Here is a 24,190-nt window from a genome sequence, read left to right on the forward strand (position 1 = left end):
TTTTTTTCTTTCCTTTGTGGTTTTTTTTTTTTTTTGGTAAATTCTCCTGCTGTAGGGCTTGAACTCACAGCCCTGAGATCGAGAGTCACATGCTCTATCCACCTAGCCAGCAAGTGCCTCCAATGATTTTTCTTTTTGCATTTTCCATATAATCTTTATTGGCAATTTAAGTATAATTTTGTTTTGTTTTGTTTTTACCTAACGCCTTGAAATTGTTCTTCTGTACTGTCACATTGTCTTTACTTTTGTTTCTGTGTGTTGTCTTTTAAACTGATATTTAACGGCCTTACGATAGTCCTTTTATTTGCCACTTTTATTTTTTCTCCTCTCTTGTTTTGCTGTTGTAGCGAGGCTTCCCCAAGGATCTGTGTGCATAGAGCTTTTGAAAGTATTTTGGGTTTACCCCTTTGGGTAAATTGCCAAGCGTGAGGTTATTTGATGAAGGTCATGAACACTTCCACGGCTCTTGATTTGTGCCGCCCACTGCCGTGGCGGCCTGTGGTGTACAGGTGCCGCAGTTGAGTGGGTCGTGTGGGGAGGCGGTTGGTGCTGAGTTTAACGTCACACAGAGCCCGTTGTTCATCTCATACTTGTTCCCTGAGCCCCATTCTCCTTCCTTTGCCTTCCTTTGAGCTGAGCAGGTCTTAGAACCTACCAGCTCTCAGGAAACGCCAGCCATTCTGTGTCGACTCACGCAGGAATGAGGTGTGGGAACGGTGGGTCGTACCCCGCGGAGTTCTCTGGGGAGAACTGCCCCGCTGGTCAGCACTGCCCCTCTCTCAGTTTGTTGGCTTTAGGGCTAAAGCACTTTGAAGGGACCAAGTTTCCGAAGCTGCTGATGAGCAAGTACCTCCTCACCTGCAAGACCGCCCACCAGCTGACCGTGCGGATCAAGAACCTCAACATGAACCGCGCGCCCGACAACATCATCAAAGTGAGTGCCTGGCTCCTCCCGCCCCAGCTGGGGGCTCCCGGGCAGCCCTTCCTCCCCTCGAAGTCCCTCGTCCTCCTCTTACGGGCATTTCTCCTAAAAATAAAAGCATCCCAACTCTTAAAATATTTCTTGACCTCACGCTTCCCTCTAGCCGCCTGTCTTCTTGGCCTCCAGCCTTCTTGAAAGGGTGAACGACATTCCACCGTATCCTTGTCCTTGGCTCTTTCTGTCAAAGTTAAAAGTACATACTTGGTAAAAGGTACCTAAGAGCTTTGAAGAGTCGGATAGTTCTGTGAGGCTGATCATGAAAACTGGTATTTCTCTCTCCGTTTCCTGCTGCCGTTTTGAGGGGTGGCGTGTCTGCCTCCGTGTCCGGGTGGCTTGCGGGTCGTTGCCACCGCTTGACGTTTTGCCCTGAGGCGTCACTTAACTCAAGCGCAACCAGGGCGGCGGAGACTCAGCCCTCCCCTCCTCCCCTCCTCCCTGTGCCACAGCCCCTCGTCACCACGTGGCATCTCCTGTTGTCTGGCTTTCCCACGAGACCACAGTTGGCTAGATTGTGTTCAGGGCTCACGTTAAAACGTGATAGCGCGTTGTGAACGCTCCTCGCAGCTGAGCGGTGTGGTCCAGCCTGGTTGCTTGGCTTTTCCTGCGGGCATGTAGTGTTTTGTGGGGTAGTAGTTGCGTTTGGGGGAGTGGGTAGAGCTCGCTCTCAAGGGTGTGTGCTAGCTGGTCAGCACTGGACTTTACCTCCATGTTACAGATCTCCTCTGAGTGTGTTCACGGTGTGGATGTTCCGTCCCTGACTCCTCTGAGGCTGTTCCCTCTGGACAGGCTGCTCTCTCGCCTTGTCGCACAGTGTCTTCTTGGGCTTCCCCTCCCCATCATCCTGGGGCTTCCTTGTGCCTCTTACCTGTGTGCATCCTCCTAGTCCCCGAACCCACATCTGTTTCGTCTGCTTTATTCACCCTGTTTTAGTGGAGCACAGCCTCGTAGCAATCTGGGGGAGAATGCTAGAGAAACAGGTGTTTCCATTTAGACTGTCCATATTCACGGTATTCACGCTCCGCGGATTGGACCAGAGGCTGTGCCTGGTTTAGCTGCTGTGCTGTATATTTGGTTTGTGTGTGTAACTGTTGTCACCGTGTGACATAAGGTCTGGCCATTGGGAGAACCTGGGGGAAAGCTACGTAAGACCTTTCTAGTTTTGCAACTTTTTATGCGTCTGTAATTGTTTAAAATAACACGTTGAAAAATATATCCCTTTTCTACTCGCCACCTTTAGGAAGTCTGGAATTTGAGGTTGGAAATCATGTTTTTTTAATGTATTTAATTTTGAGAGAGGGAGTGCGAGTGCACGAGCAGGGAAGAGCAGAGGGAGAGAATCCCAAGCAGGCTCCACACCCAGTGCAGTGCCCGACGCGGGGCTTCATCTTATGAACCGTGAGGTCATGACCTGAGTCGAAATCAAGAGCCAGACGCTTAACCGACTGAGCCACCAGGTGCCCCAAAGTTGAAAATAATTGTTCTTAGAAAGTTAAAGGGCTGGGGTGCCTGGGTGGCTTAGCTGATATAGCGTCTGACTCTTCGAAGGACCTTGCTGCATTTTCTCCTAGTCGCTACTTCCGCCTCTAGGGATTTGATGCCATTTTGCCTCTTGAACCTGTGTGACACCTGTGCTTCCTGTCCCCCTACAGCATGTAGGGTTTTTCCTTTTCTCCATTGTTTTGGAATTTCATGGTAATATGAATGCCTAGAATGCCTAGTATGGGTCTGTCATTAGCTCTGCGAGGACTGGGCGGCCCCCACCATTGGCCTGTCCGTGTCAGGTGCCCGGCCTCCCCGCGGTGGTCTCCTGCTGTCTTCTCTTTTTCCAGCACTCGATCTTCTGTTGGTCTTTCTGGCATGTTACTTCAGCTTTTTCTTTTTCTTGTGACTTTTTCTTTCTCTTTGCTTTTCCTGTTAATATTTTTAATTTCCGATAGCTTTTTTTTGTTCATTGAATAGTTTTTAATGGTGGATGGCAGAGGGTGCGTGGGAAGCAGGACAGGACGGAGGCTGGACCTGTCTCCGGCAGCCTCAGTCCAGCCGCTGCTGTTGGGCTGGGGGGAGGCCGCCGTCTGGCTACACCAAATGGGGTGGGATTTGGGCGGCACCTGTCCTCTTCGTCACCCGGTTCTGCTTCCAGCTTTACCCCCACTTCTCTGTGTTTTTCTCCAACATCTGTCTAGCTGGTCCTTAAAACTTCTTTCCGTGTGGGATCTGGCTCTTCCTTTCCCTGTGTCTCTACTCATCCGTCCACTCATTAGCTTTGAAGACTGTGTTGCTTTTACCTTTTCTTCCATCTGCTCTCCATATAGGCTTCCACCTCACCACAGCTCCCTTCTGTTTTCATGGGGTTTTAAGAAGGAACAAAGCTGGGGTGCCTGGGTGGCTCAGTCGGTTAAGCGTCCGACTTCGGCTCAGGTCATGATCTCACAGCTTGTGGGTTCCAGCCCTGGGTCGGGCTCTGTGCTGACAGCTCCGAGCCCAGAGTTCAGAGCCTAGAGCCTGCTTCAGATTCTGTGTCTCCCTCTCTCTCTGCCCCTCCTCCATTCATGCTCTGTGTCCCTCTCTCTCAAAAATTAATCAACATTTAAAAAAAAAAAAAGAACAAAGCTAAATGGATGTGTTTAATCTGTTTTAACAGTAAGTTTCTCCTTTACTGTGTAACCGCTGCAAGTGTGGACGTCTTCCCTGCAAAACCTCAGTGCATTCCCTGCTAACGATCCGGGGGCTGTGTTCCCGTTAGCGATCTGGGGGCTGCTCTCTGGCTCTCCTCTGGGTGGCTGTCCTGCTGACCCTGCAGCTTGCTCACTTCTGCAGCCCCCTCTTGCTCTCGCTGCGGCTGCTTCCCCAAGTCTGCCTGCCCTGCTCAAGTGTCCGGGTTCCACAGGGGCCTTGCAGCGTGTGGGCCCTTCCACGTTCGTGCGTGTTGGCGCGATCTGTCTCCTCACGGTCCTCAGGTCTGTGTCTTCGGTCTGGACTTTTCTCCTAAGTGTCTGCGTCGCGTCACCAACTGTTGCCAGGAAGTCTTCTTTCGGTCTCCTTGCTGACTTCTCAGTCTGAACCGTGTCCCTTTGCACCTTCCAGGTGTTGCCACCAACCTCCCCCACCAGCAGACCCCCCCCTCCCCCGCCACACCACTCGCCCCTGCTATGATCTGCTCGTTCTGGTTGTTGTCTCAGCCCACGTTGCTGCGAGTTCTCCTTGACCCCTGCAGCGTGATCACTTGTGCCTGCTGCTCTGTCACCAAGTCCTCTGTTGTCTTAACCTGCGTCCTACCCTGCTGCTCATTGGCTTAGTGCTGGCCTTGGCGACACCGTGAGGAACACGCTAGTTTCTACCCGCGGTTTCTGGCTCCATTTATCCTGTCCCTCACGTTGCTGCCATAGCCACCTCCAGATAACCTTTCTGGACACGAGTCAGACCGCCTGGTGTGGCACAGAAGGCCTGCCGTGTCTTACCTCTGACTTGTCCCTGAAAGTCTCTCCATGTTCCTGTGTTGCAGCCAGACCAGTCTCTGTGGTTCCTTACGTGCATTCAAGGTTTGGAACCAGAAGTCTGCTCTGCCTGTTCCCCACCCCGCCCCGCCCCTTTGCTCAGCAAACTCTATGCCTTTAAGATTCATCTGTAGTTGCATCTGCTCCAGAAATATCCTTATTGTTCAAATGTCAGATGTGTGTCATTGTTTTGTGCATTTTTGTACTCTTTCACAGAGGGTGTCATTGTTGACCTCTTTGACTGTCTCCTACTAGTCTGTAAGCCCCTGGGGGGCAGGAATGTCTTCTCTTAGTTGTACCCTCGGCCTGTAGCACAGATGTTGCTTGAATGGATGCTTACTGTCACCGTGAGTTCACTTTCCCTGTAAATTTACTCTTAAAACTGTCTCCGTCTCTCTTTTCTTCTTCTTTCCCTCCTTTCTGGTGTCCCTTGCACCGTTATTTCCTTAATAGGAAGTGTCCATGTGTCCCGGATGAGGGCTCAGGCACTGTCATGACAGCTGAGTAGGAGCAGGTTTTAAGTATGAGCGCTCTGACCATCTGCTTCCTTTTCTCTGTGACCTAAACTTGTCCCTGTCTGATGACACAGAGTGTTGTAAAATCTTTATTGGAGATTAGTGTCATTTGAGGTGTAGAAGCATTTAACGTGCTGTGTGTGTGTGTGTGTATGTGTGTGTGTATGTTAGAGCACACTCCTCTCCCCAGCCTGACAGGGCAGTGTTTCTGGACAGAATGTAACTCGTGTTTCATTCCTTCTTGCTCAGTTTTATAAGAAGACCAAACAGCTGCCCATCCTGGTGAAGTGCTGTGAAGAGCTCCAGCCGCATCAGTGGAGGCCGCCTGTAGAGAGGGAGGAGCACCGGCTTCCATTCTGGTTAAAGGTGCAGCCTTGCTCCCCGAGTGTGCATGCGGCGGGGGGACACCACACCCTGCCAGAGACGTCAAGGGCCACTTTATGCCTTCAGAGCTGGAGTTGCAGGCCTGGGGCCCAGGCACTCCTCCTCATGCACCCTTCCTCTCCTGCTTCTTGTCCTTCCCCAAGGTGGCTCCACAGCCTTCGATAAGTGGTGGGTCAAATGCATTTCTAGAGGCTGTGATTGGAATGTAGTCTTTGTAGAAATTTTGTGTCCTGCAGGAGAAACTTTAGAAAGATTTCTCGAGACTGTCCGGGAAAGGCCCCTCAAATCCAGGAAGCCCTGTTCTTTTTGCCAGGGTCTGACATGTGCTGGATCCGTGTGTTCTTGTTCTCAATAGGCCAGCCTGCCGTCCATCCAGGAGGAGCTGTGGCGCAGAGCTGACGGCGCCAGAGGGGTAGGAGGTGTGACGGGAGCCGCTGAGGTCAGCTCAGAGCCAGGCCTGGGGACAGGCAGCTCGGAACTGGGGAGTGAAACTCCGTACCCACTGCTGTTGCCCAAGGGTGTGGTCCTGAAACTGAAGCCAGTTGCCAACTGTTTTTCCAGGAAGGCCTGGAGACAGAAGCGGCCGTCAGTCCTGAAGCCCCTCCTAATCAGACCCAGCCCCTCTCTCCAGCCTGGCTCCACCCCCGGGAAAACACCGGCGAGGTCCACTCCACCAGAAGCCCCTCCAAGCAAAATGGTGGTCCGAATTCCTCACGTGATCCAGCCAGCTGCTGTCGTGCAGACAGTGCCAGGTGTCCCTCCGCCGGGGGCCCCTGGTGGGGACAGTTTTGAGTCTCCGACGGCACTGCCTTCCACGACCCCTGAGGCCGGGACCGGCTTCCCCCTGTCTGAGCCCCAGACTGCGCTCCCCTCTGCCCCTGTGCCCAAGGTGATGCTGCCCTCGCTTGCCCCATCTAAGTTTCGAAAGCCGTGTGCGAGGCCGAGAGCCTCAAAGAGAAAGGGGGCCAAGGCCTCTCTGTGTCTGGAGCCAGCCTCCCTCATCCACCCCGTACCTGTTATCTTCACTGTGCCTGCTGCCACGGTCAAGGTGGTGAGCCTTGGCAGTGGCTGCAACGTGATCCAGCCTGTCAGTGCGGCTGTGGCCCAGAGTCCACAGGCCATTCCCATCACCACCCTCCTGGTGAACCCCACTTCCTTCCCCTGCCCACTGAGTCAGCCCCTTGTGGCCTCCTCTCTCCCACCCCTGATTGTCTCCGGCAACTCTGTGAGTCTTCCTGTCCCGCCCGCCCCTGAAGATAAGGCCCCGGTGAGTGTGGACATCAGTTGTCCTTTGGCTGAAGGGAAAAATGCCTTTCAAGGCCTAGAACCCAAATTAGAACCCCAGGAACTGTCTCCTCTCTGTGCCCCTGTCTTCCCCAAAGAGGAGCACAGCCCAGGGCCACCAGCAGCAGACCGTGTGTGCCAGGAAGAGCTGTCGGAGAACAGCGCCTGTGGCTGGACTCTTGTGAAAGCAGAGGATGGGGGGCAAGGTCTGGAGCCGCCCCTGGGCTCCCGAGAGTCTCTGAGCACACCCCCCCGGGACTTGGAGGACGTCGTCAAGATGGAGCCCAGAGACCCCGGGGAGGACGCCTGTGAGGACAGCAGGGCAGGGTGCTCTGTGGGATTGGACGCTGGCTTCCCAGGGGAGGAGCCAAGGAGGCCGCCCGTCTTACAGCAGGAGGAGGAGGAGGAGGAGGGAAGTCAGCCAGCGAGAACCTCTTCAGCCTCTCGGGAGCCTCGGGACGAGGGACACTCGGGAGCCGTGAGCAAAGGCTCTCCGAGGACCGCTTCCTCCTGTGCCGACCCCGACGCGGCGCGCAGCAGCCCCCCCGGGAAGTGTGAGGGCTTCGCTAGCGCTGACTGCCAGGCGGCCGGGACCCCGGCTGGGCCGGAAGCTGGGGCGGAAAAGGACGGGCCGGAGGAGGAGGAGGAGGAGGACTTTGACGACCTCACCCAAGATGAGGAGGACGAGATGTCCTCGGCCTCGGAGGAGTCTGTGCTGTCTGTCCCCGAGCTCCAGGTGAGAGCCAGGGAATGTTCTCATGTGTTCTGTGGTCTCAGCCATTTGCCTGAGTGACGGATAGGCCACCCGCTTGCTTGCTGCCTCTAGACAGTCCTGCCTTCAGTTCGACTCTTGAAAACGTTGCAAGACACGCCGTGGGGGTGGAGGCGAGGGGAGGAAAAGGGTGGACGTGTACTTACGAGTTTCGCTTGGCACAGGGTCCCTTAACTGTTAGATCGAATCACCTGTGCACGGTTTGAACGCCTACGTGTGTAGGTCCTGAGCGTGGACCCTGGCAGAGGAGAGCCGTATTCAGGGTAGAGGGTGGCCTTTCAAAACGCATCTTCTTCCCACGGTCCCCTGCCACCAGGCTGCAAGCGTAGCTCTCCCTGGGTGCCGACTCCACGTTGGACCCCGGAGGCTGTGCCCAGGCGACCGTGCTCCGGTGTCTGTGCTGGGGGGGTTGTGCCGGTGGCTCCTGGCGAGCCGATGCCAGCCCTGGGGATGCTCTCGGGGGGGGGTCGCAGGAGACGATGGAGAAGCTGACCTGGCTGGCTTCTGAGAGGCGCGCGGGCCAGGAGGGCGAGTCCGAGGAGGAGAACTCCCAGGAAGAGAACTCTGAGCCCGAGGAGGAGGAGGAGGAAGAGGCAGAAGGGATGGAAAGCCTGCAGAAGGAGGATGAGATGACAGACGAGGCCGCCGGAGACCCTGCTGAGAAGCCGCCGGCCACCTTTGCCTCGCCCAGGACAGCTCCGGAGGCGGAGGCCGGCAGCGCCCCGCCAGGTGAGTGTGCATGCGGGCGTGTGCGGGGCCCAGCTGGCCTCCTTTCTGCCGGGCGTGCAGAACAGTCTAGAAACCAGGTGTGAGTTTTCCAAGGAAATCCTCTGGACCTCCCCTGCCCTCCGCCCTCCCCAGACACGTTTGCCCGGTCGGTGCCTGTGCTGGTTTGTACCAGCTGTTAGATTTGTTACCGGGTTCATCCCGGGTTTTCGGTGGCGCTCAATCCCTCTGTCACGCGTGAGGCTGAGAGCTACGTTTATTTCAGAAGACACTGCCGTTCCTCAGCAACACGTAGTCCTCCGAGAGCCCAGCGTAGGACTGTGCTCGCTCTCAGGACTCCCTTTCTCAGTGCACAGTAGCGGAGGTGCCCTGAGCGTCCCAGAGAGCACGGCTGTGCAGCCCGCACAGGGCTCACCTGCCAGTCTTGCCTTCCCGCCACTTTCCCACCAGCTCTTCTCCCGAGGCCCTCCCGGACCCGGAGCAGGGGGTGGGGTCTCCTGAGGAGCCGGGGCGGAAGGGCGGCGCGGTGGGGTCGGAGCAACCGTGGGCTTGGTGTCTTCTCCAGGAGAGGGTGGCAGGGCTGCCGGGAAGGGCCGGAGCAGCCAGCGGGCTCGCGGCCGGCGGGGAGGCCGGGCCCGGGCCAGCAAGGACACCTCCAAGCTCCTGCTGCTGTACGATGAGGACATCCTGGAGCGGGACCCACTCAGGGAGCAGAAGGACTTGGCCTTCGCCCAGGCTTACCTGACCAGGGTAGGCAGATGCCGCTTCCTGTTACCGTCCCTCCGAGCTCGGCTGCTTCTTCCAGGGATCTGTGTGAGGGGCCGCGAGGCACAGGGCTCAGTGACACGTGGCTTGTCGTAGTCCCTGAGCATCACCCCTCTGTTGTTCAGAAAGCTGGGAAAGGTGATCCCACCATCATCGTAAGGGGGACTTCACGGGTTGGCTAATAAGGGCCTTTCCCGGGCTCGCAGCTTGAGAAGAAAGACCTATTGTGCATCGGCCCGAGGGTGGACCTCAGGGAAGCACCTTGGTCTCCAGAGACATGAGCCAGCCTGTTCCTGTCTTGTGCCACAGTCTCATTCTCTTGGTCCCGCCCCCCCGCCCCCCCAGCAAGGGGGTGTGCTCGCAGTGACAGTCCTGCCTCACCTTCCTGACTCCTGTATTATTTACCCTCAGTTGATGCTGTGCACAGGGCGCTCCTCTATTTCAGCGGGGAGCTGAAGTCCGGGACAGGGTAGGACTGTGAGCTAGAGAAACTTGCTGGTCTTGTGGGCAGGGCTGTGGTTTGTGGACGCCCGCCACCGGAAGAGAGCTGTGCCTCGCTCAGTGCGGTGTCCGCCACGAACAGATCTGGGGATCTGTCAGGAGCGGCCTGTGCAGGGCGGGTCTCGGAGCTCTCTAGCGGGGCCCCTGCTCCTCGGTCCGTGCTGCTGTTTCGTGTTGGGGCCCGCGGACAGAGCACTGATGGTGGCACGTCTCCTGCGCAGGTGCGAGAAGCCCTGCGGCACGCCCCTGGCAAGTACGAGGACTTCCTTCAGGTTATCTATGAGTTCGAGTCAAGTCCTCAGCGGCAGACCGCTGTGGATCTCTACAGAAGCCTGCAGATCCTGCTCCAGGACTGGCCTCAGCTGCTCAAGGACTTTGCTGCTTTCCTGTTGCCCGAGCAGGCTCTGGCCTGTGGATTAGTAAGTGGATGGGGTTGCTGGGTCCGGTGACAGTGGGGCCGAGCGAGGTTCACGGACACTGTGCCCGTCCCCCGACGGCCCCTGGTCAGATGACCCGGGCATGGCCCACAGAGCCCTCTTCTTTTCAAGAGGTGATCTTCCCGGCCCCTCGTCTCCCCATTTCTTTATGTGTGCCATGTGGGGTCGTACCTTTGCTTGCCCTCACGGGCCTCAGGTAAATCATGTGCCCTCTGCGCCTCACTGTGGTGAAACAGGCGATCGTTCAACAAACACTTAACCGAGTGCCTAGTACATGTTGGGCAGAGCTCTAGGTGCCGAGAGTACAGCCATTACAAAAGGGTGACATCCTTGCCCGTGTGGAGCTTCCACTCTCCTGGGAGAGTCGGGTGATAAATGGTGAAATGCATATAGTAAGTAGATTTGAGGATCAGAAAGGCGACAGAAATAGTAAATGTGCATAGCGCTTCCTGGTGACAAGGCCTCACAGAAGAACACGTCGGGAGGGAGGAGTGAGGGCTGTCGGTGGAATGGGGCAGGGGGACTACAGTTGTATCACGTGCACGGTGGTGTGGGATGGCCGGCACGTAAGGTGACATTTGAAGTTTTGGAGAGAAATGTGTAACCACGAGGGAATATCCCAGTAGTTCTGGACGTCTTGTCATGGTTGAGAGACACCGGAATGAGTGGTGCAACGAGATGGTTCTGATGGTCTTGAGGCAGTCACATGGGAGTGGGGTGATTTTTGTTTTTTAAGTCTATTCTTTTGAGAGAGGGAGAGACAGAGAACAAGTGGGGGAGGGGCAGAGAGAGGGAGAGAGGATCCAAGGCAGGCTCTGTGTCGACAGCAGAGAGCCATTCCTGTGTGGGGCTCGAACTCACGAACCGTGAGATCATGACCCGGGCTGAAGTCGGCTGCTCAACCGACAGCCACCCGGGTGCCCTGGGAACGGGGTGATCGCACACCATGCCATCCGCTCTTCCCCTGTGGTTATGAGGCTTAGACGAGCACTCGTGTGCAGAGCTTTGTAAACCGTGTGGTGCCACAGGGCCTTGAGTGTGTGACTTCACAGTCCATGAAACCCCAGCACCCTGACGTGCGCTTCTCTTGGGCCTGTTCACGTCCCCGGTGTCGTGGGCTGGCTGACATTGCAACCCTCGGGTGGACGCCTGGCTCTTTTAGCATATTCCTTTTTTTTTTTTTTTTTAATGTTTATTTTTGAGAGACAATGAGCAGGGGAGGGGCAGAGAGAGGTGGCGGTGGGGGGTGGGGCGGGGAGGGGTAATACAGGATCCGAAGCAGGTTCCATGCTGTCATCACAGCCCGATATGGGGCTCGAACTCACCAACGGTGAGATCATGAGCTGAAGTCAGACGCTCAACCCACGGAGCCACCCGGGCGCCCTGGACTCCAGGTCTTAAAGTCCGTCTCGTGGTTGTAAAGGAGCCCCGTCAACCTCAGTCCCCGGCCCGCATTTCCCGTCTTCTGCTCAGAGCACTCTGGTCTTGCTCAGCCGCGCAGGGGACTCTCTCGCCTTCTTTCCCCTGTGGTAGTTTGAGGAGCAGCAGGCTTTTGAGAAGAGCCGCAAGTTTCTCCGGCAGCTGGAGATCTGCTTTGCAGAGAACCCCTCGCACCACCAGAAGATCATCAAGGTCCTGCAGAGCTGCGCGGACTGCCTGCCCCAGGAGATCAGCGAGGTACCCTTGCCCGTCCTGCTTCCACCCTCTGTGCACCTGCGCCTCCCACCGTCCCCTGACCGGGCCGTGTTCTCTGGCTGCCGGGACTGTGGACGTCTGGAGGGGCGTAGAAGGGGAGGACTTTCTAGGCTTTTCTAAAGCCTAAGGTCCTGGAATAGGGGGGGGCTTGTCCCTTGAAACCTGAGCCTGACTGCCTCAAGGTGCCCTCAGTGCCCTGGGAGGGAGGTGCAGGGAGCAGGTGATGCTGCCTGAGCTGGGGGTCACACGTATCGTTAGTGTTGTCATTGGGGGTCGCGCGTACTGTTAGCACCCTTCCAGCGCAGGCTCGCGAGCAGGGAGGGGGCAGTGAAGAACCCTTAGCCTTCAAAGAGAGGCTTCTGTGTGTCCCTCAGGGCACCAGGGAAGTGGGCCTTGGGAGTATGTGGGTCTGGTGTGGGATGGCCACCTGGAGAAGCCTGGGGGACGTGTCTGTCCCTTGACACCCTCTCAGCTCAAGACACAGATGTGGCAGCTCCTCAAGGGCCACGACCACCTACAAGATGAGTTCTCCGTCTTCTTTGATCACCTGCGCCCAGCGGCCAGCCGGCTGGGCGACTTTGAAGAGATCAACTGGACAGAGGAGAAGGAGTATGAGGTGCGGGGCCAGGGGCTGCGGGGCTTTGGGAGGCGGGATGGCCGTGGGAGCGCGGAGTGCCTGCCCAGGGTCTGCGTTGAGCAGCACCCACTCGTCCCCCAGTTTGATGGCTTTGAAGAAGTAGCCCTGCCTGATGTGGAAGAGGAGGAGGAGCCCCCCAAGATGCCCACGGCCTCAAAAAGCAAAAGAAGAAAAGAGATCGGGGTCCAAAATCACGATAAGGTATCCGGGTTGTTGGGCGTGATCTGTCGGTCGTGAATCAGGCCTTGAGTTGAGTTTCGTGAGCATTTCTCTGGCCGAGTGTGCCATGCGTGCTGCAGGAGCCCGAGGTCAGGCCGTGGAGCCCCTGGCGAGAGGAGTGCGGATGCTGGAGAGCACCCCACCGGCCACCCCATTAGGAGGAGGTTTACCCCCTCCTCTCTCTTGCTCGGAGCTATTTCTCTTGGGTCTTGTCTTCTTCCTTTCTGTTGGTATGAAGACACAGAAGCGAGCCCCCACTTTAGCAGTACTGGTGACAAAGTGCACGTGGCTCCTAGAGGCACGTACCTGGTCATTCTCTCGGTGAGCCCCCTGGCAGTCCCCCCAAGAGACTGCTCTCATTTCATTTCACAGAGGCAGAAACGGACATTCATGGCGAGGCCGTCGCCAGGGCCTCGTGTCCATAAGTGGCTGTGCTGGGGTGCGAATAGGTCTGCACAGACTCCCTGCCCTCTGCTGCTCTCCAAGGAGTCTGTTTTCCTGAATGTCTTTTACTTTCCCTTGCGGAAAACGGCTTCTTAGCTGGATGACCTTGGGCAGCTTACTTCACCTCTCTCGGTTTCAGTTTCCTTGTTATTGGTTGGGATAACTTGCATCCGAGATTACTGAACACAGAGTGTCATGTGGGGGCCTCCAAAAGCACAAAGAAAGCCCCCCTCAATGGGGCTGGGAGGGGGCAGAGCTCAAGGCACGGGGAGGCAGGAGCGAAGGTGGTCGAGTCAGGTCACACCCTGTGACGGCCTTTCCTGGGACTTTGCCTCAGATTGTATGTGACTTACGTATTTCTTGAAACATCTGGGCAACTGGGAGAGGTCCATCTTTGGGTCATTTAAGGGTGGTTTCGGGGATTTAGAACAGGCTGGGATTGAGAGTTCCTGGGCCGATTGGAGAGTTGGGGGCTCATGAAAGAGGAGGCTGGTGTGGGTGCTGGGGCGACCTGTTCTGAGGCCCCACGACTCTGCTTTCTCTCGGTCCCGGACGTGCCGGGCGGCTAACCAAGCCCGGTATCTCCTAGGAGGCCGAGTGGCCGGATGGCGCCCGGGACTGTGCTTGCTCCTGCCACGAAGGAGGCCCCGATCCCAAGCTGAAGAAAAGCAAGAGAAGAGGGTGTAGCCGCTGCAGCAGCAGGGTGAGCCGGGCCGGGCCGCACCGAGGGGCGGGCGTCCGCACTGCCTCCCCATTCGGGGTGAGGTCCGCTCCCGCACGGGGTACCACCTTGAGCTCCTGCAAGGACGGCACCCACGCGATAGGCGGTGCACGCGCTATTTGAGTCAAAATAGAATCTTTTACACGTGTGCAATGGATTTGCTTTTTAAAGACAATCCTGTGGATGGGGCGCCTGGGTGGCTCAGTCGGTTAAGTGTCTGACTTCAGCTCAGGTCACAATCTCATGGTTTGTGAGTTCGAGCCCCGCATCGGGCTCTCTGTTGTCACTGCAGAGCCTGGAACCTGCTTCAGACCCTCTGTCTCCTCTCTGTCCCTCTCCTGCGTGCTCACGTGCACGCACTCTCTCTCAAAAATAAATACACCTTAAAAAAAAGTCCTGTGGGTAAAGCTTTTGGAATTGGATAATGAGATACACTTGTGTCAAGAAAACAGACCCTCAAAGTAATGCCGGGTCTCTAGGGTTGGTTGGCAGCAAAGATACAGTCCTTGCTTGGAGAACGGCGGGTAGAACCAGACACCTTCTGGGTCGTTTAAAGTTGGTGGAGCAGGTGTACTTGCCGGACGTGGGGGCAGGGCTTGGTCGCCAGAGAAAAAGGCAGTCAGGAGACCCCTGACCAAGGAGGCTGTTCCTGCAGGTCTGTGACGGCAGATCCTACAAGAGCAAGGAGCCCCATGAGTCGGCGGGCGGCAGCCCCCACCGCGAGGCCAGCCCTGTGCCTGGTGCTAAGGAGGCCGGGCAGGGCAAGGACCTGCTGGAGGAGGAAGTCCCAGACGAGCGGGAAAGCGTTGAGGCTGCCCAGGGCCCGCCCGGCAGGGGAGCTCTGCCTGTTCCAGGTGAGTGTTCTGCCAGCCCCGCCTCTTTCCCTCCTTTTCCATGTCCTTACATGCTTCGACCAAGAACGTCTCTGAGCCAGGACGAGCAAGTCCTTCCTGGACGGAGAACCCCCTCTTTTACTAACAAGTAATAGGAGATCCTTCTGGCCGGCCTTAACTTGCTCTGCTGTGGCCTCTGTCCTCTCGAGGAATTGGGAGTGCGAGGCAGCGTGACTGCATTCCCTTCCCTGCCCTCCGGACCCTGGTCCTCTGCGTCCTGAAGACTGCCATTCTGGGCCTTGACAGTCGGGCTTTTATCTTCATTTAAGTGACTTCAGCCAGCCCCACCGCACTCTTTGAGATTGGGGCTCCATCACAGTAGCCCACCCGTGTGGCCCTGTGGTAACTGGGAGTCCCAGGGCACCTTGACCCCATCCATCCTCTTAGGTCCTTATTTTCCTCCTAAGCAGGATCAGCAGTGGGGAGCACGCAGGAAGTGACCCTGACAGAGCAGCTCGTCCTGGGGGGCCCACCGCCCTGTTCACCCGAGACTCCTCAGCTTTCCTCCAGCCCTGGAGTTGTGCTCTGCGTGGTTAGGAGAAACCAGGCTGAGCGTGAGGTCCTGCCCTGCCCTGAGGCGTCCCCTAGACTTCGGAATGAGGGGGAGGACCAGGAGGCAGTGGGTGAGCCAGAGGCTTCCGTTCCCGCCTGGGATGCTTCGGAAACTGAGAAATGGCCTGGAACCGAGGAGAACCCTGCTTCCTTTCTGAGTCCCGTTTCCTCAAGGACCAGAGACTTAGGGAGGAGACGGTTGTCTGAGGTCTCAGACAGTCCGGGGAGCTGGTTGCTGTCGAGCAGAGCTGGGGTGAAGACCGCACACAGGATGTCCCCCGTCCACGAGTCGTTGTCGGGAACGGACACCTCAGAGACTTCTTCCAAAGCCCCTAGGGGAGGTTTGGTTAAGGACTGTGGAGTGCAGGGCAAGGCTCCCGTGGGAGAGCAGCAGCCGAAGACCACAGAAGCTACTGTTTGTGCCAACAACAGCAAGGTCAGCTCCACCGGGGAGAAGGTGGTGCTGTGGACCAGGTAGGTGGAGGGGGGGCCGCTGCGTGTGTATCTGGAAAATGAGTGCATGTGTCCATTTTGCTAATCTGGAGTTAATCGTGGTATGTGGGTTCCAGGGAAGCTGACCGCGTGATTCTCACCATGTGCCAGGAGCGGGGGGCACAGCCACAGACTTTCAGCGTCATCTCCCAGCAGCTAGGAAACAAGACCCCGACCGAGGTAAGTGGCGAAAGCCGTGCCAGAGCTTCGGGCCCCAGGGGATCCAAGCACACGGACTGGCGAGGAGAGGCTGGGTTGGCCAAGCAGGAGACAGGACACCAAGCGCGACTGTACAGGTGGGCCCCAAGGAGGGGCCCGACTCGTCAGGGAGTCTGGTTTTAGTTTGAGAGAGGGCGGTGGACCGTCAGGAGCCCACAGACGTTCCAGGTCGTGTTCGGGAGCCGTACGATTTGGGGCCAGATGCTGATAAGCCTCTTGACCGGAGTCCCCTCTCGTGTGGGGAGGACACAGCCCTCCCGACCTCACTGTGGGGAACAGACCGATTGCTCGATCGGCACGTACTGCTTGGTCGACGTCAGAACCTTTCTCTCTGGCCTTAGGTTTCCCACCGTTTCCGGGAACTCATGCGGCTCTTCCACACAGCCTGTGAGGCCAGTTCTGAGGAGGAGGAGGACGCGACCAGCACCAGCAACACAGACCAGCTGTCTGACCGTGGGGACCTCCTGTCGGAGGAGGAGCTGGACGCGTGACCCTGGGCGCGTGGCGGTGTCATCTGCTGGCCCCGGCTGGCGGCGCTTGTGCTTGGCTGGCGCCCCACCCCTGGAGCTCAGGCTGTAGGGCCGGAGGCGCGGGGGCTGAGGCCAACTGGGGGCGGATGGCTCTGCTAGCTTACGAGTCCTTCTGGGTCTTTCTGAACGTTCTCGTGAACAGCATCGAGGGAGTGGGCTTGGCTCCCTTTCTACCTCCCCTCTCCCCCCGCCCCCCTCCCCTCCCGGGTCTGATGGCACATATTTATTGTTCTGTGATCCCACCACAGTGGTTCTAGACGTATGAAGTGCTTGTGTTGGTGTAGCCAGTCCCAGAACATTGAGCTCCTATACCCAGCAGTTTTTATTGTAAACCAGCTCTTTCCTGTTCCTGGGAAGCCTTAGTCCACGAGGCCACCCCCACTCCGGTAGCACTGGGCCAGGCTGCGCAGCTCCTGCAGGGCCTCGTCCAGGTCCCCCTGCTCCACGCCGGCGGCCAGGAAGCTGGCCCAGCGCCGCACATCCAGCTTGGTGAGCTCTCTAGCCAGGTCTCCCAGGGTCCGGTTCAAGGACGAGGAGGAGCAGAGGGCCCCAAGCACTGGGATGCTCTCCACGGCTGTAGAGGGACACAAAAGGAGGCCTGAAAATGGCTTTTCTACCCTGGGCTCTGCCGCGCAGACTGGATGGGAGAGTGAACTCACTGGACTGTGTGCCGTCCCCTCAGTAAACCAGTGCTCCAGAGGAAGGCCACGTCCCTCAGGGGCCACCAAGTGAATAAAGGGATGTTTAACTGTGGGCTTTGTCAAGAACCTTCATCTAGGAAGGGATACGGTAAAACCTCTCCCATACCCTCACTGCCCACGTACCTGCCCCAGATGGGGGACCATCCACAACCAAACCGTGCTGGCTGAGGCCTGGGGAGAAGAGCTGGGGGTACGGGGGAGCCACCATGCAGGGAGCCAGCAGCAAGTGGGCCGAGCTGTGGGGCGAGAGCAGAGGTTGAGCGAGAAGTTGAAGGAGGTCTGGGCGTGGGGAGTGGGCATCGCACTGACCTCCTGACTGTGGGCTGCTGCTGTTGTAAATACTGGGCCAGGACGTCTTCCCCAGTGGCGCACGCGTGCAGCGGCGAGGGCAGAGGGGTCCCCGGGGCCAGCTGGCTGCCGGAACAGAGCCAAAACCACCATTAATCTGTGGACCAGGAACTAGGGATTTTCCTGTTTGTAGGCCATCAGCGGAAGCAGGACGCTGAGGGTCTTTTCTTAAGGGGGGGAGGGGCAGAAGGAGGAAGAGTGGGGCGATGCCATCAGGATGTCCAGAGGTGTGTGCAAGACCAGGATGGGAGTCCGAAGTCCGACAGGCTCCCTGAACCTGCCCCCTCACCTGGTGTGGCACGCTCTGTCCAGACCCCTCAGCACCACGGACTGGGCGAAGCAGCACGTTCCAGAAGGGCTCCCACATGCAGACAGGGGGGTCCACGTGGCAGCCCCTCCCAGCTGCACCAGGGCGTCGGGAAGGGACTGGCCTGGGGCCAAGGGGAAGGGGATGGTGGCCGCTGCAGTCGCCACCTAAAGAGAAGGGAGAGATCAAGTAGCGGTTTTCTCTCCACTGTGACCGGTGCCTGTGCAGCGCTCGTACCTTCTTCCCAGAGAAGTTCAGCATGTCTGCCAGGTGAGCCATGAAGACTGGCGAGGAACGGAGGCGGTACGGAGCAGTGACGGTGTCCAGGGCTGTGGCCAGGATGGCACCACAGTGGAAAGGCAGGGCGGGCTGCGAAGATACCAAGAAGGGCACTTAGCCTTCAGGGTCTGGAAAGCAGAGTGTGAAGGCAGAACCCTAATGGCAGAGGCATCCAGGCGCTTTGACAAAGGACAGCGTGCTCCGAAGGGGCCGTGTCACGGGTGAGTACAAGCGGAGGGTTCGAGAACAGGGCTGGTGGCAGAGAAAGGCTGGGGTGGGGGCTGCAGTCCCAACAGGAACCTCGAGCCTTACGTCATAGTGCAGGTGGGGGAAGGTGACGGGTGGCTCCGGTCGCAGCCCCAGGCCCCCGCCCAAGGATAAGGGGCAGACCAGAGAGCTGTGGGCGGACATGTGCACCAGGCCCAACGCTGTGTTCAGCAGACGATAGATGTTTTTCAGGGGGTCCTGGGGGAAGGGAGAGTGACTGTTACGCAGTTTTCTCCCTGGGTGGTCTCGCTCCATGCCCCAGGACTTTTCCCCAAGGTGTCCTCACCCCACGACTGTAGGGCCCAGGGAGCAGGCCCCAGGTTATTATTCCCCGCCCTGAGTACTCGTCTCGTAGCAACTCGGCGGCCTTGGCACCTAGCCCAGAGAAGCCGTTGTGCAGGTCACACAGGATCTGGAAGCCCTGGACGGAGACGGTGATGGCAGACGGGGCAGGCTGAGGTCCTGCCTAGGCCCCGCCTGGCCACACGGCTACCTGCAGGTGATCACACTCCTCCACGTAGAAGTGCAGCCTGTCCTCCACGTCTTCCAGGCACCGGGGCTCCTTCAGGATGCTCTCGCCTTGGCCGAAAGCCTCTAGGCGACCTGCTTCCCTGCCGGACGTGACCACAACCAGGACTCGCAGGAGCCCCGACCCTCACCCCCCCCAGCCCTGCAAGATCCCGTTTGCAGGGACGGCGGGGAAGGTGGCCTCAGGAGCCCCATCAACATCGGTGGGGATCCCGTTTCTCGGTTCACACCCTTTGGGGCCCACGTACCCATCGTGGTTGTACTTCTGAATCATACAGATGCTCCGGGGGTGTAGATGGACCCGGAGGAAATCCGACCAGACTCTGATGCTGTCCTCTGTGGGGGTGAATGGTTTGGGGGCTGCAGCAGTGGTCAGCGGTGGGGGACCTGAAGAAAAACGAAAAGAAGTGTTCTTCCTGTTGCTGTTCTGCCCGTTTCCCTGCCCTGTAGTACCTGGTGGAAGTCTCACCTTTGCCATTGGGAATGGACTTGACCCTCCAGATCCCATCACTACTCAACACTCCCTGGGGGGGGGGGGGGGGAACGGAGAAGGATTTCAGTGACCGTTCCTCGCAGCTGTCCAGCTTCCTGTGCACATTCCCACTGCCAACGTCACCAGTACCATGCTATTGCTGCATCCAGCTGTCTGTCCCCGTAGAGTCCACCTTCTTGTTTTAGGGAGCTCAGGCTACCTGTACAAAAAAGAACAGGCAGCGTCGGGTCGAGGCCTCGCTCCTCCCCGCCTCCGGCTAATCTTCCTGCCAGCCTGCTGCCACCGAGCTTTCGTGCACACACTTGGGCCCGGTAAAACCCTCGTCTGGGAGAATCCAGATTCTCCTCCATCCCCAGCCTGGGCGTGAGCTGTGCGGCCGTAGGAAGGGAGCACCGCGGGGTCCCACGAGAGTGCCACAGTCCACCAGGTCCCTGCGGCTGCTTGTCTCCGGTCCGCACGCCCGGGGGCTCCTGCGCGCTGGCCGACCCCGGCCGCCGCCTCACCCTTGAGATCCATGAGGATGAGTCTAGGCGTGTACGTCTCCTGGCCGTGGGGCGTCCGGCCGGTCCGGTATAGGACGTCGGGACACAGTTCTCCCGGCGGTTCCTTGGCACCGGTCGGGGCGCACAGCGCAGCATCCTGGGGGTGCACAGGGGAAGGCCTGGCCTCAGCGGGGACGGCTGGAGACCCCGAGCGGCCCCGCGGCGACAGCGCCCGCAGGCCTCACCTGCTGGTTCCACCAGTGCGCTCCCACGAAGCCCGCAAAGTGGCCCAACTGCAGCGTGAGCACCTCCCGGGCCCCGCCCGCCATGCCGCCCGGCTCCGAAGGGTCGCGCAGGCGCGGCGGCCCACTCGCCGCTCGGGGCCGATTGGATCGTTGGCTTGTGGGCGGGGTCTCCGCCCCCGCGCAGTACTGGTCCACACGTACGTCCTTTCCCGTAGGGCGAGCGATTCGTCGGGCTTCGGAAGCCCCGCCTCCACTCGGGCCAGGCCGGCGCGGGCCCAGCTCTCGCTGGGGGGCGGGGCCCGGCGCGGCCGGAAGTGGCCGGCGCGGGGGCCGGGCGTCTCGTGGCCCGCTGTGGGCGGGGCCTGGCGTCTCGCGTGGGTCCAGCCGGCGGCCGAGCGGAGGAGGCTGCGGTCGCTGCGTCGGCGTCGCCTCCCATGGTGCGGGCAGGCCTGACTGCCTGTCCGTCACGTCCCGTGAATGAGGCGCCCTTGGCAGTGTTTTGCGTCTGCCTTTTGTTCGATGTCGTCTGAGAAACTCTCCCCCAACCTTGCGCGTACTTGCAGCTCCTCTCGTGGCCCCGTTGTGCGGGCGCGCCGCGGCCGAGGGGTGCCCTGACGGCGGGCCGAGGTCGCCCCAGCTGGCGGCTGGTGGGCGTGCGCCGAGACCCCCCCCCTGTGCCGCTGTACCTGCACGCGCTTCCGCGGGGCGCGCACCTGGAGTGGACGCGTTGGGTCGGAGTGGAGGCTGTCCTCGAGCTTGGTAAATAGCACAAACCTGTCTTCTCAAACTCTTTACCGGTGTGACCCTCCACCACCGGTGCGGGCGAGTTTTCAGTCGATGCACCGTTACCTTTAAAGATTGTAGTCCTCATCACGGGTTTTAACTGCTAACGAGGCTGAGAGCACTTTTTCGTACGTTTATCGGCCAGGTGGAGATCCATTTATGTGACGTGCATGTTCAAGTTTCTTGCCCGTCTTTCTTTTGGATCGTCTTACTGATCTGTGGGAGTCAGTACTTGATTCGGGATACAAGGCGTTTGTCAGTTGTGTGTGTTCAAAGTTATCTACTACCACTCTGTTTGCTTTTTCACTGCCTTAAAGGAAGTTTTTAGAAGAATAGAGTTTGTGTTTGCTTTGCTTTTTAAAACATAGTCACATTCATGGACCTTTTCAAATATTAATGCTTTTCATGTTATGTTCCGGGCTCTCGATCCTGTTCTGTTGGTCTGTTCCAATTTCACGGGGTATTTAAACACCGTATTTTCAAAATGTCCCCAAGGAGATTAAAAAGAAAAAAAGGGAGAGTGTTAGGGGTGACAGAACAGCAGCTAGTAAATGTAGATGGAAGGATAGAATTTCGATTTAGATTGCAGGTATCAATGTAAGAACTTACTCAGACGAAGATCATCAGTGGGTGGTAATTTGTTGGTCAACGGGAAGGTTTCAGGATTTCAAAGAAACATGCCACAGCTGAACTTAGGCTGTTGATCACATTGCGAGAGCGTATTTTTATGATGACGGATGTCAAAATTAACCAAGTGATCAAATTTAGCATCACCAGTAATGGAACCAACCGAAGTGATGTGATGTGTGGCCAGTAGAACACGTCACCCACCTACTATGCTCGCGAAAGCCTTTAACCTGTATCTGCAGGAACAATTAGACGAGTCCAGAATGTTGGACAGTCTGTACAACTGGCCACATGTCTTCAAAAATGTCAAATAACAACACCAACAAAACCCCAGCGGGTCTACTGAAGGTAACAGGACACTTAAGAGATATTTCATTGTTTTTTTTTTTTTTTTTTTTAATTTTTTTTTCAACGTTTATTTATTTTGGGGACAGAGAGAGACAGAGCATGAACGGGGGAGGGGCAGAGAGAGAGGGAGACACAGAATGTGAAACAGGCTCCAGGCTCTGAGCCATCAGCCCAGAGCCTGATGCGGGGCTCGAACTCACCGACCGCGAGATCGTGACCTGGCTGAAGTCGGACGCTTAACCGACTGCGCCACCCAGGCGCCCCGAGATATTTCATTGTTAATGTAATTTGTGAACATTGATTGGAATCTGAATTGGCAACGGGGGGTGGGGGGGGGTCGGGTAGCCATGAAGATGTTGGGATGACTGGAGAAATTTAAAAAAGCATAGTATTATTGAACGTTATATTGATGATGGGTTTCTCTGGTGTGGTAATGGAATTTTGATTACATAGGAGAATATCCTATTCTTAGGAGAAATGTGATAAAAGACTAGTCTGCAATTTCCTTTCAAATGGTGACGCAAGTAAATACATAGCCCAACGTGGGGGCTCGAACTCACGAACCGTGAGATCATGACCTGAATAGAAGTCAGACACTTAACCAACTGAGCCACCCAGGCGCCCCTCTTTTTTAATTTAATCAATGGGATCTTTTCTGGAATGAAAATTTTAAATTTTCATGAAGTCTAGTTTATCAAGTATTCTTCTATGGACCGTATCTTTGGTGTTATATATAAGAAATTGTTGTCCAATGTAAGGTCATGAAGCTTTTGTTCTCTTTTATAATTAAAAAAAAAATTTTTAATGGTTTACTTTTTCTTGAGAGACAGAGTATGAGCAGGGGAGGAGCAGAAAGAGAGAGGGGGACAGTGCAAGTGGGGGAAGAGCAGAGAGAGAGGGAGACACGGAATCCGAAGCAGGCTGCAGGCTCCAAGCTGTCAGCACAGAGCCCGACGTGGGGCTTGAACTCATGAACGGTGAACCTGAGCCAAAGTCGGACACCTAACCGACTGAGCCATCCAGGCGCCCCACTTTTCAGTGTTTTATAGTTTACTTCTTACACTTAGCCCCATGATACATTTTGAGTGTGTGTGTAAATCTGTGGTCCAAATCCATGATTTTGCTCGTCCATAACCAGCTATCCCAGCACAATCTTTTGGGGATTTTCCTCAATATATTGCCTTCACATCTTTGTTGAAAATCAGTTGACCGTAAACACGAGACTTCTGTCTGGACTCAGTGTTGTATGTGGTTGTACCAGGACCGCGCTCTCATGTTACTGTAGCTTTAGATTATGTTTTGAAAAAAGGAAGAGTAACTCTGCCCAGTTTGCTTATTTAAAAAATCATTTTGACTACTCCAGGTTTTTTGTTTTGTTTTTTTTTCTGTATGAACTTTAGGGTCAGTTGCCAATTTTTGCGAAAGAGCCTGCTGAAATTTTAATACTGATTGCACTTATCGGCCAGTCTGGGGAGAATTAACATCTTAACCCCATTGAGTTTTCCAACCTGTGAACACAGACCGTCTTTCCAGTTTAGATCCTCTTTAATTTCCCTCGGTAATAATTTATAGTTTTTGGTGTATAATTTTGCAGTTCCTCTGTTAAAATTGCCAATACTTTGTATTCCTGCTCTTTGAATTTACTTTCTTAATTGCAGTTTTATTTCATTGCTATAACAGAGACATAGAATTGGTTTTTGTGTATTCATCTTGTATTGTGGCCTTGCTGAACTTATATTTAGATGTTTTGAGCCTAAGATTTTCTCTCTACAGGGCTGTCATCTGAAAATTAAGACAGTCTTACTTCTTACTTTTGAATCTGGACTCAATGCAATTGAGTGATTAAGAGAAGCCCTAAGAGACTATGCGGCAGGCTTAGCAAGGAGCCAGTAGAAATCGGGGCATGAGGATTGAGTCTATAGTAGAAGGATCTTAAGAAAAAGAGGACTGGACAGGGTAGATTATGATAGAGGATTTGGAAAAAAATTGAGTCTACATTTAGCAAATGACAGAAGGAACGATGGTAACTCTTCAGTAGGACCTGTGGTGGGACAGCCATACAACTTACTGTTCCACGTTCGTCAATGAAGAGGAGGCCTATCGATGATGGGTTTAGCCACCCAGACATGGAAGCCGGGTTCCCAGCCTCATTTGCGGCTAAGGCTCGGGTCTGCCAGTGGGGTGCAGACACCCCCTGGGAGGAGAGGAGCTGCGGCCATCTCTGGGTTGCTGCTCTCAGTGGCAGAGGCCGGGGGCTGGAGGTTTACAGCAGCGTGGGGCTCTGGACATTGGATGTGTGAGTTCAAGCCCCACGCTGGGTGTAGAGTTTACTAAGAATAAAATCTTTAGGGGCGCCTGGGTGGCTCAGTCGGTTAAAAGTCCAGCTTCAGCTCAGGTCATGATCTTGCGCTTTGTGGGTTTGAGTCCCATGTTGGGCTCTGTGCTGACAACGCAGAACCTGTCTGGGATTTTCTCTCTCAATAAACTTAAAAAAAAAAAAAAAAAAAAGGCTTTAAAAAA

At 56.3% G+C, this 24,190-nt stretch overlaps 2 protein-coding genes and 1 long non-coding RNA gene across 10 annotated transcripts in view; 1 reads left to right on the forward strand and 2 right to left on the reverse strand.

Moving 5' to 3' along the window:
• LOC121015622 (GON-4-like protein) overlaps positions 1–17,015 on the forward strand; it is a 75,973-nt gene extending 58,958 nt beyond the window's left edge. For 6 of the 8 annotated variants that reach the window (XM_040452688.1, XM_040452689.1, XM_040452687.1 and 3 more), the window contains 14 exons: positions 784–934; positions 5,241–5,357; positions 5,731–7,395; positions 7,905–8,160; positions 8,723–8,907; positions 9,645–9,842; positions 11,394–11,537; positions 12,028–12,171; positions 12,274–12,393; positions 13,445–13,558; positions 14,232–14,430; positions 14,877–15,495; positions 15,591–15,693; positions 16,074–17,015. In XM_040452688.1, the coding sequence (XP_040308622.1) occupies positions 784–934; positions 5,241–5,357; positions 5,731–7,395; positions 7,905–8,160; positions 8,723–8,907; positions 9,645–9,842; positions 11,394–11,537; positions 12,028–12,171; positions 12,274–12,393; positions 13,445–13,558; positions 14,232–14,430; positions 14,877–15,495; positions 15,591–15,693; positions 16,074–16,223 (4,165 nt within the window). In that variant the 3' untranslated portion in view covers positions 16,224–17,015. Of the gene's footprint in view, positions 1–783; positions 935–5,240; positions 5,358–5,730; positions 7,396–7,904; positions 8,161–8,722; positions 8,908–9,644; positions 9,843–11,393; positions 11,538–12,027; positions 12,172–12,273; positions 12,394–13,444; positions 13,559–14,231; positions 14,431–14,618; positions 15,496–15,590; positions 15,694–16,073 lie in introns of those variants that run through there. The other 2 variants (XM_040452690.1, XM_040452694.1) reach the window with 2 other exon arrangements.
• Positions 3,272–24,065, reverse strand: LOC121015630 (uncharacterized). Its single transcript, XR_005783910.1, has 3 exons — positions 23,938–24,065; positions 9,094–9,100; positions 3,272–3,284 (listed from the first exon to the last, which is right to left on the reverse strand). It is a non-coding gene; the product is annotated as an uncharacterized LOC121015630 (long non-coding RNA).
• MSTO1 (misato mitochondrial distribution and morphology regulator 1) lies at positions 16,567–20,044 on the reverse strand. The gene is made up of 13 exons (XM_040452703.1): positions 19,913–20,044; positions 19,689–19,824; positions 19,315–19,384; positions 19,162–19,280; positions 18,941–19,079; positions 18,658–18,775; positions 18,451–18,585; positions 18,210–18,362; positions 17,856–17,987; positions 17,601–17,785; positions 17,273–17,377; positions 17,087–17,199; positions 16,567–16,836 (listed from the first exon to the last, which is right to left on the reverse strand). Exons 1-13 carry the CDS (start codon positions 19,994–19,996, stop codon positions 16,622–16,624), a joined length of 1,704 nt encoding a protein of 567 aa, XP_040308637.1. The 5' UTR covers positions 19,997–20,044; the 3' UTR covers positions 16,567–16,621.
• Positions 24,066–24,190: the final 125 nt, after the last annotated feature.

Source organism: Herpailurus yagouaroundi, unplaced genomic scaffold (genome assembly GCF_014898765.1).
Source record: "Herpailurus yagouaroundi ecotype Mexico unplaced genomic scaffold, PumYag 207, whole genome shotgun sequence".
NCBI lineage: Eukaryota > Metazoa > Chordata > Mammalia > Carnivora > Felidae > Herpailurus > Herpailurus yagouaroundi.

Bases quoted from the DNA above. Each gene is read 5' to 3' on its own strand.
- MSTO1 (XM_040452703.1), bottom strand. From the start codon at position 19,996: ATGGCGGGCGGGGCCCGGGAGGTGCTCACGCTGCAGTTGGGCCACTTT. The intron at 19,385-19,688 runs GTGAGGCGGCGG...TTTTTTGTACAG, and splicing joins CATCCTCATGGATCTCAAGG to GTAGCCTGAGCTCCCTAAAA. The intron at 17,988-18,209 runs GTAAGGCTCGAG...GTATCTTCGCAG, and splicing joins TCCCCCACCTGCACTATGAC to CCCGCCCTGCCTTTCCACTG.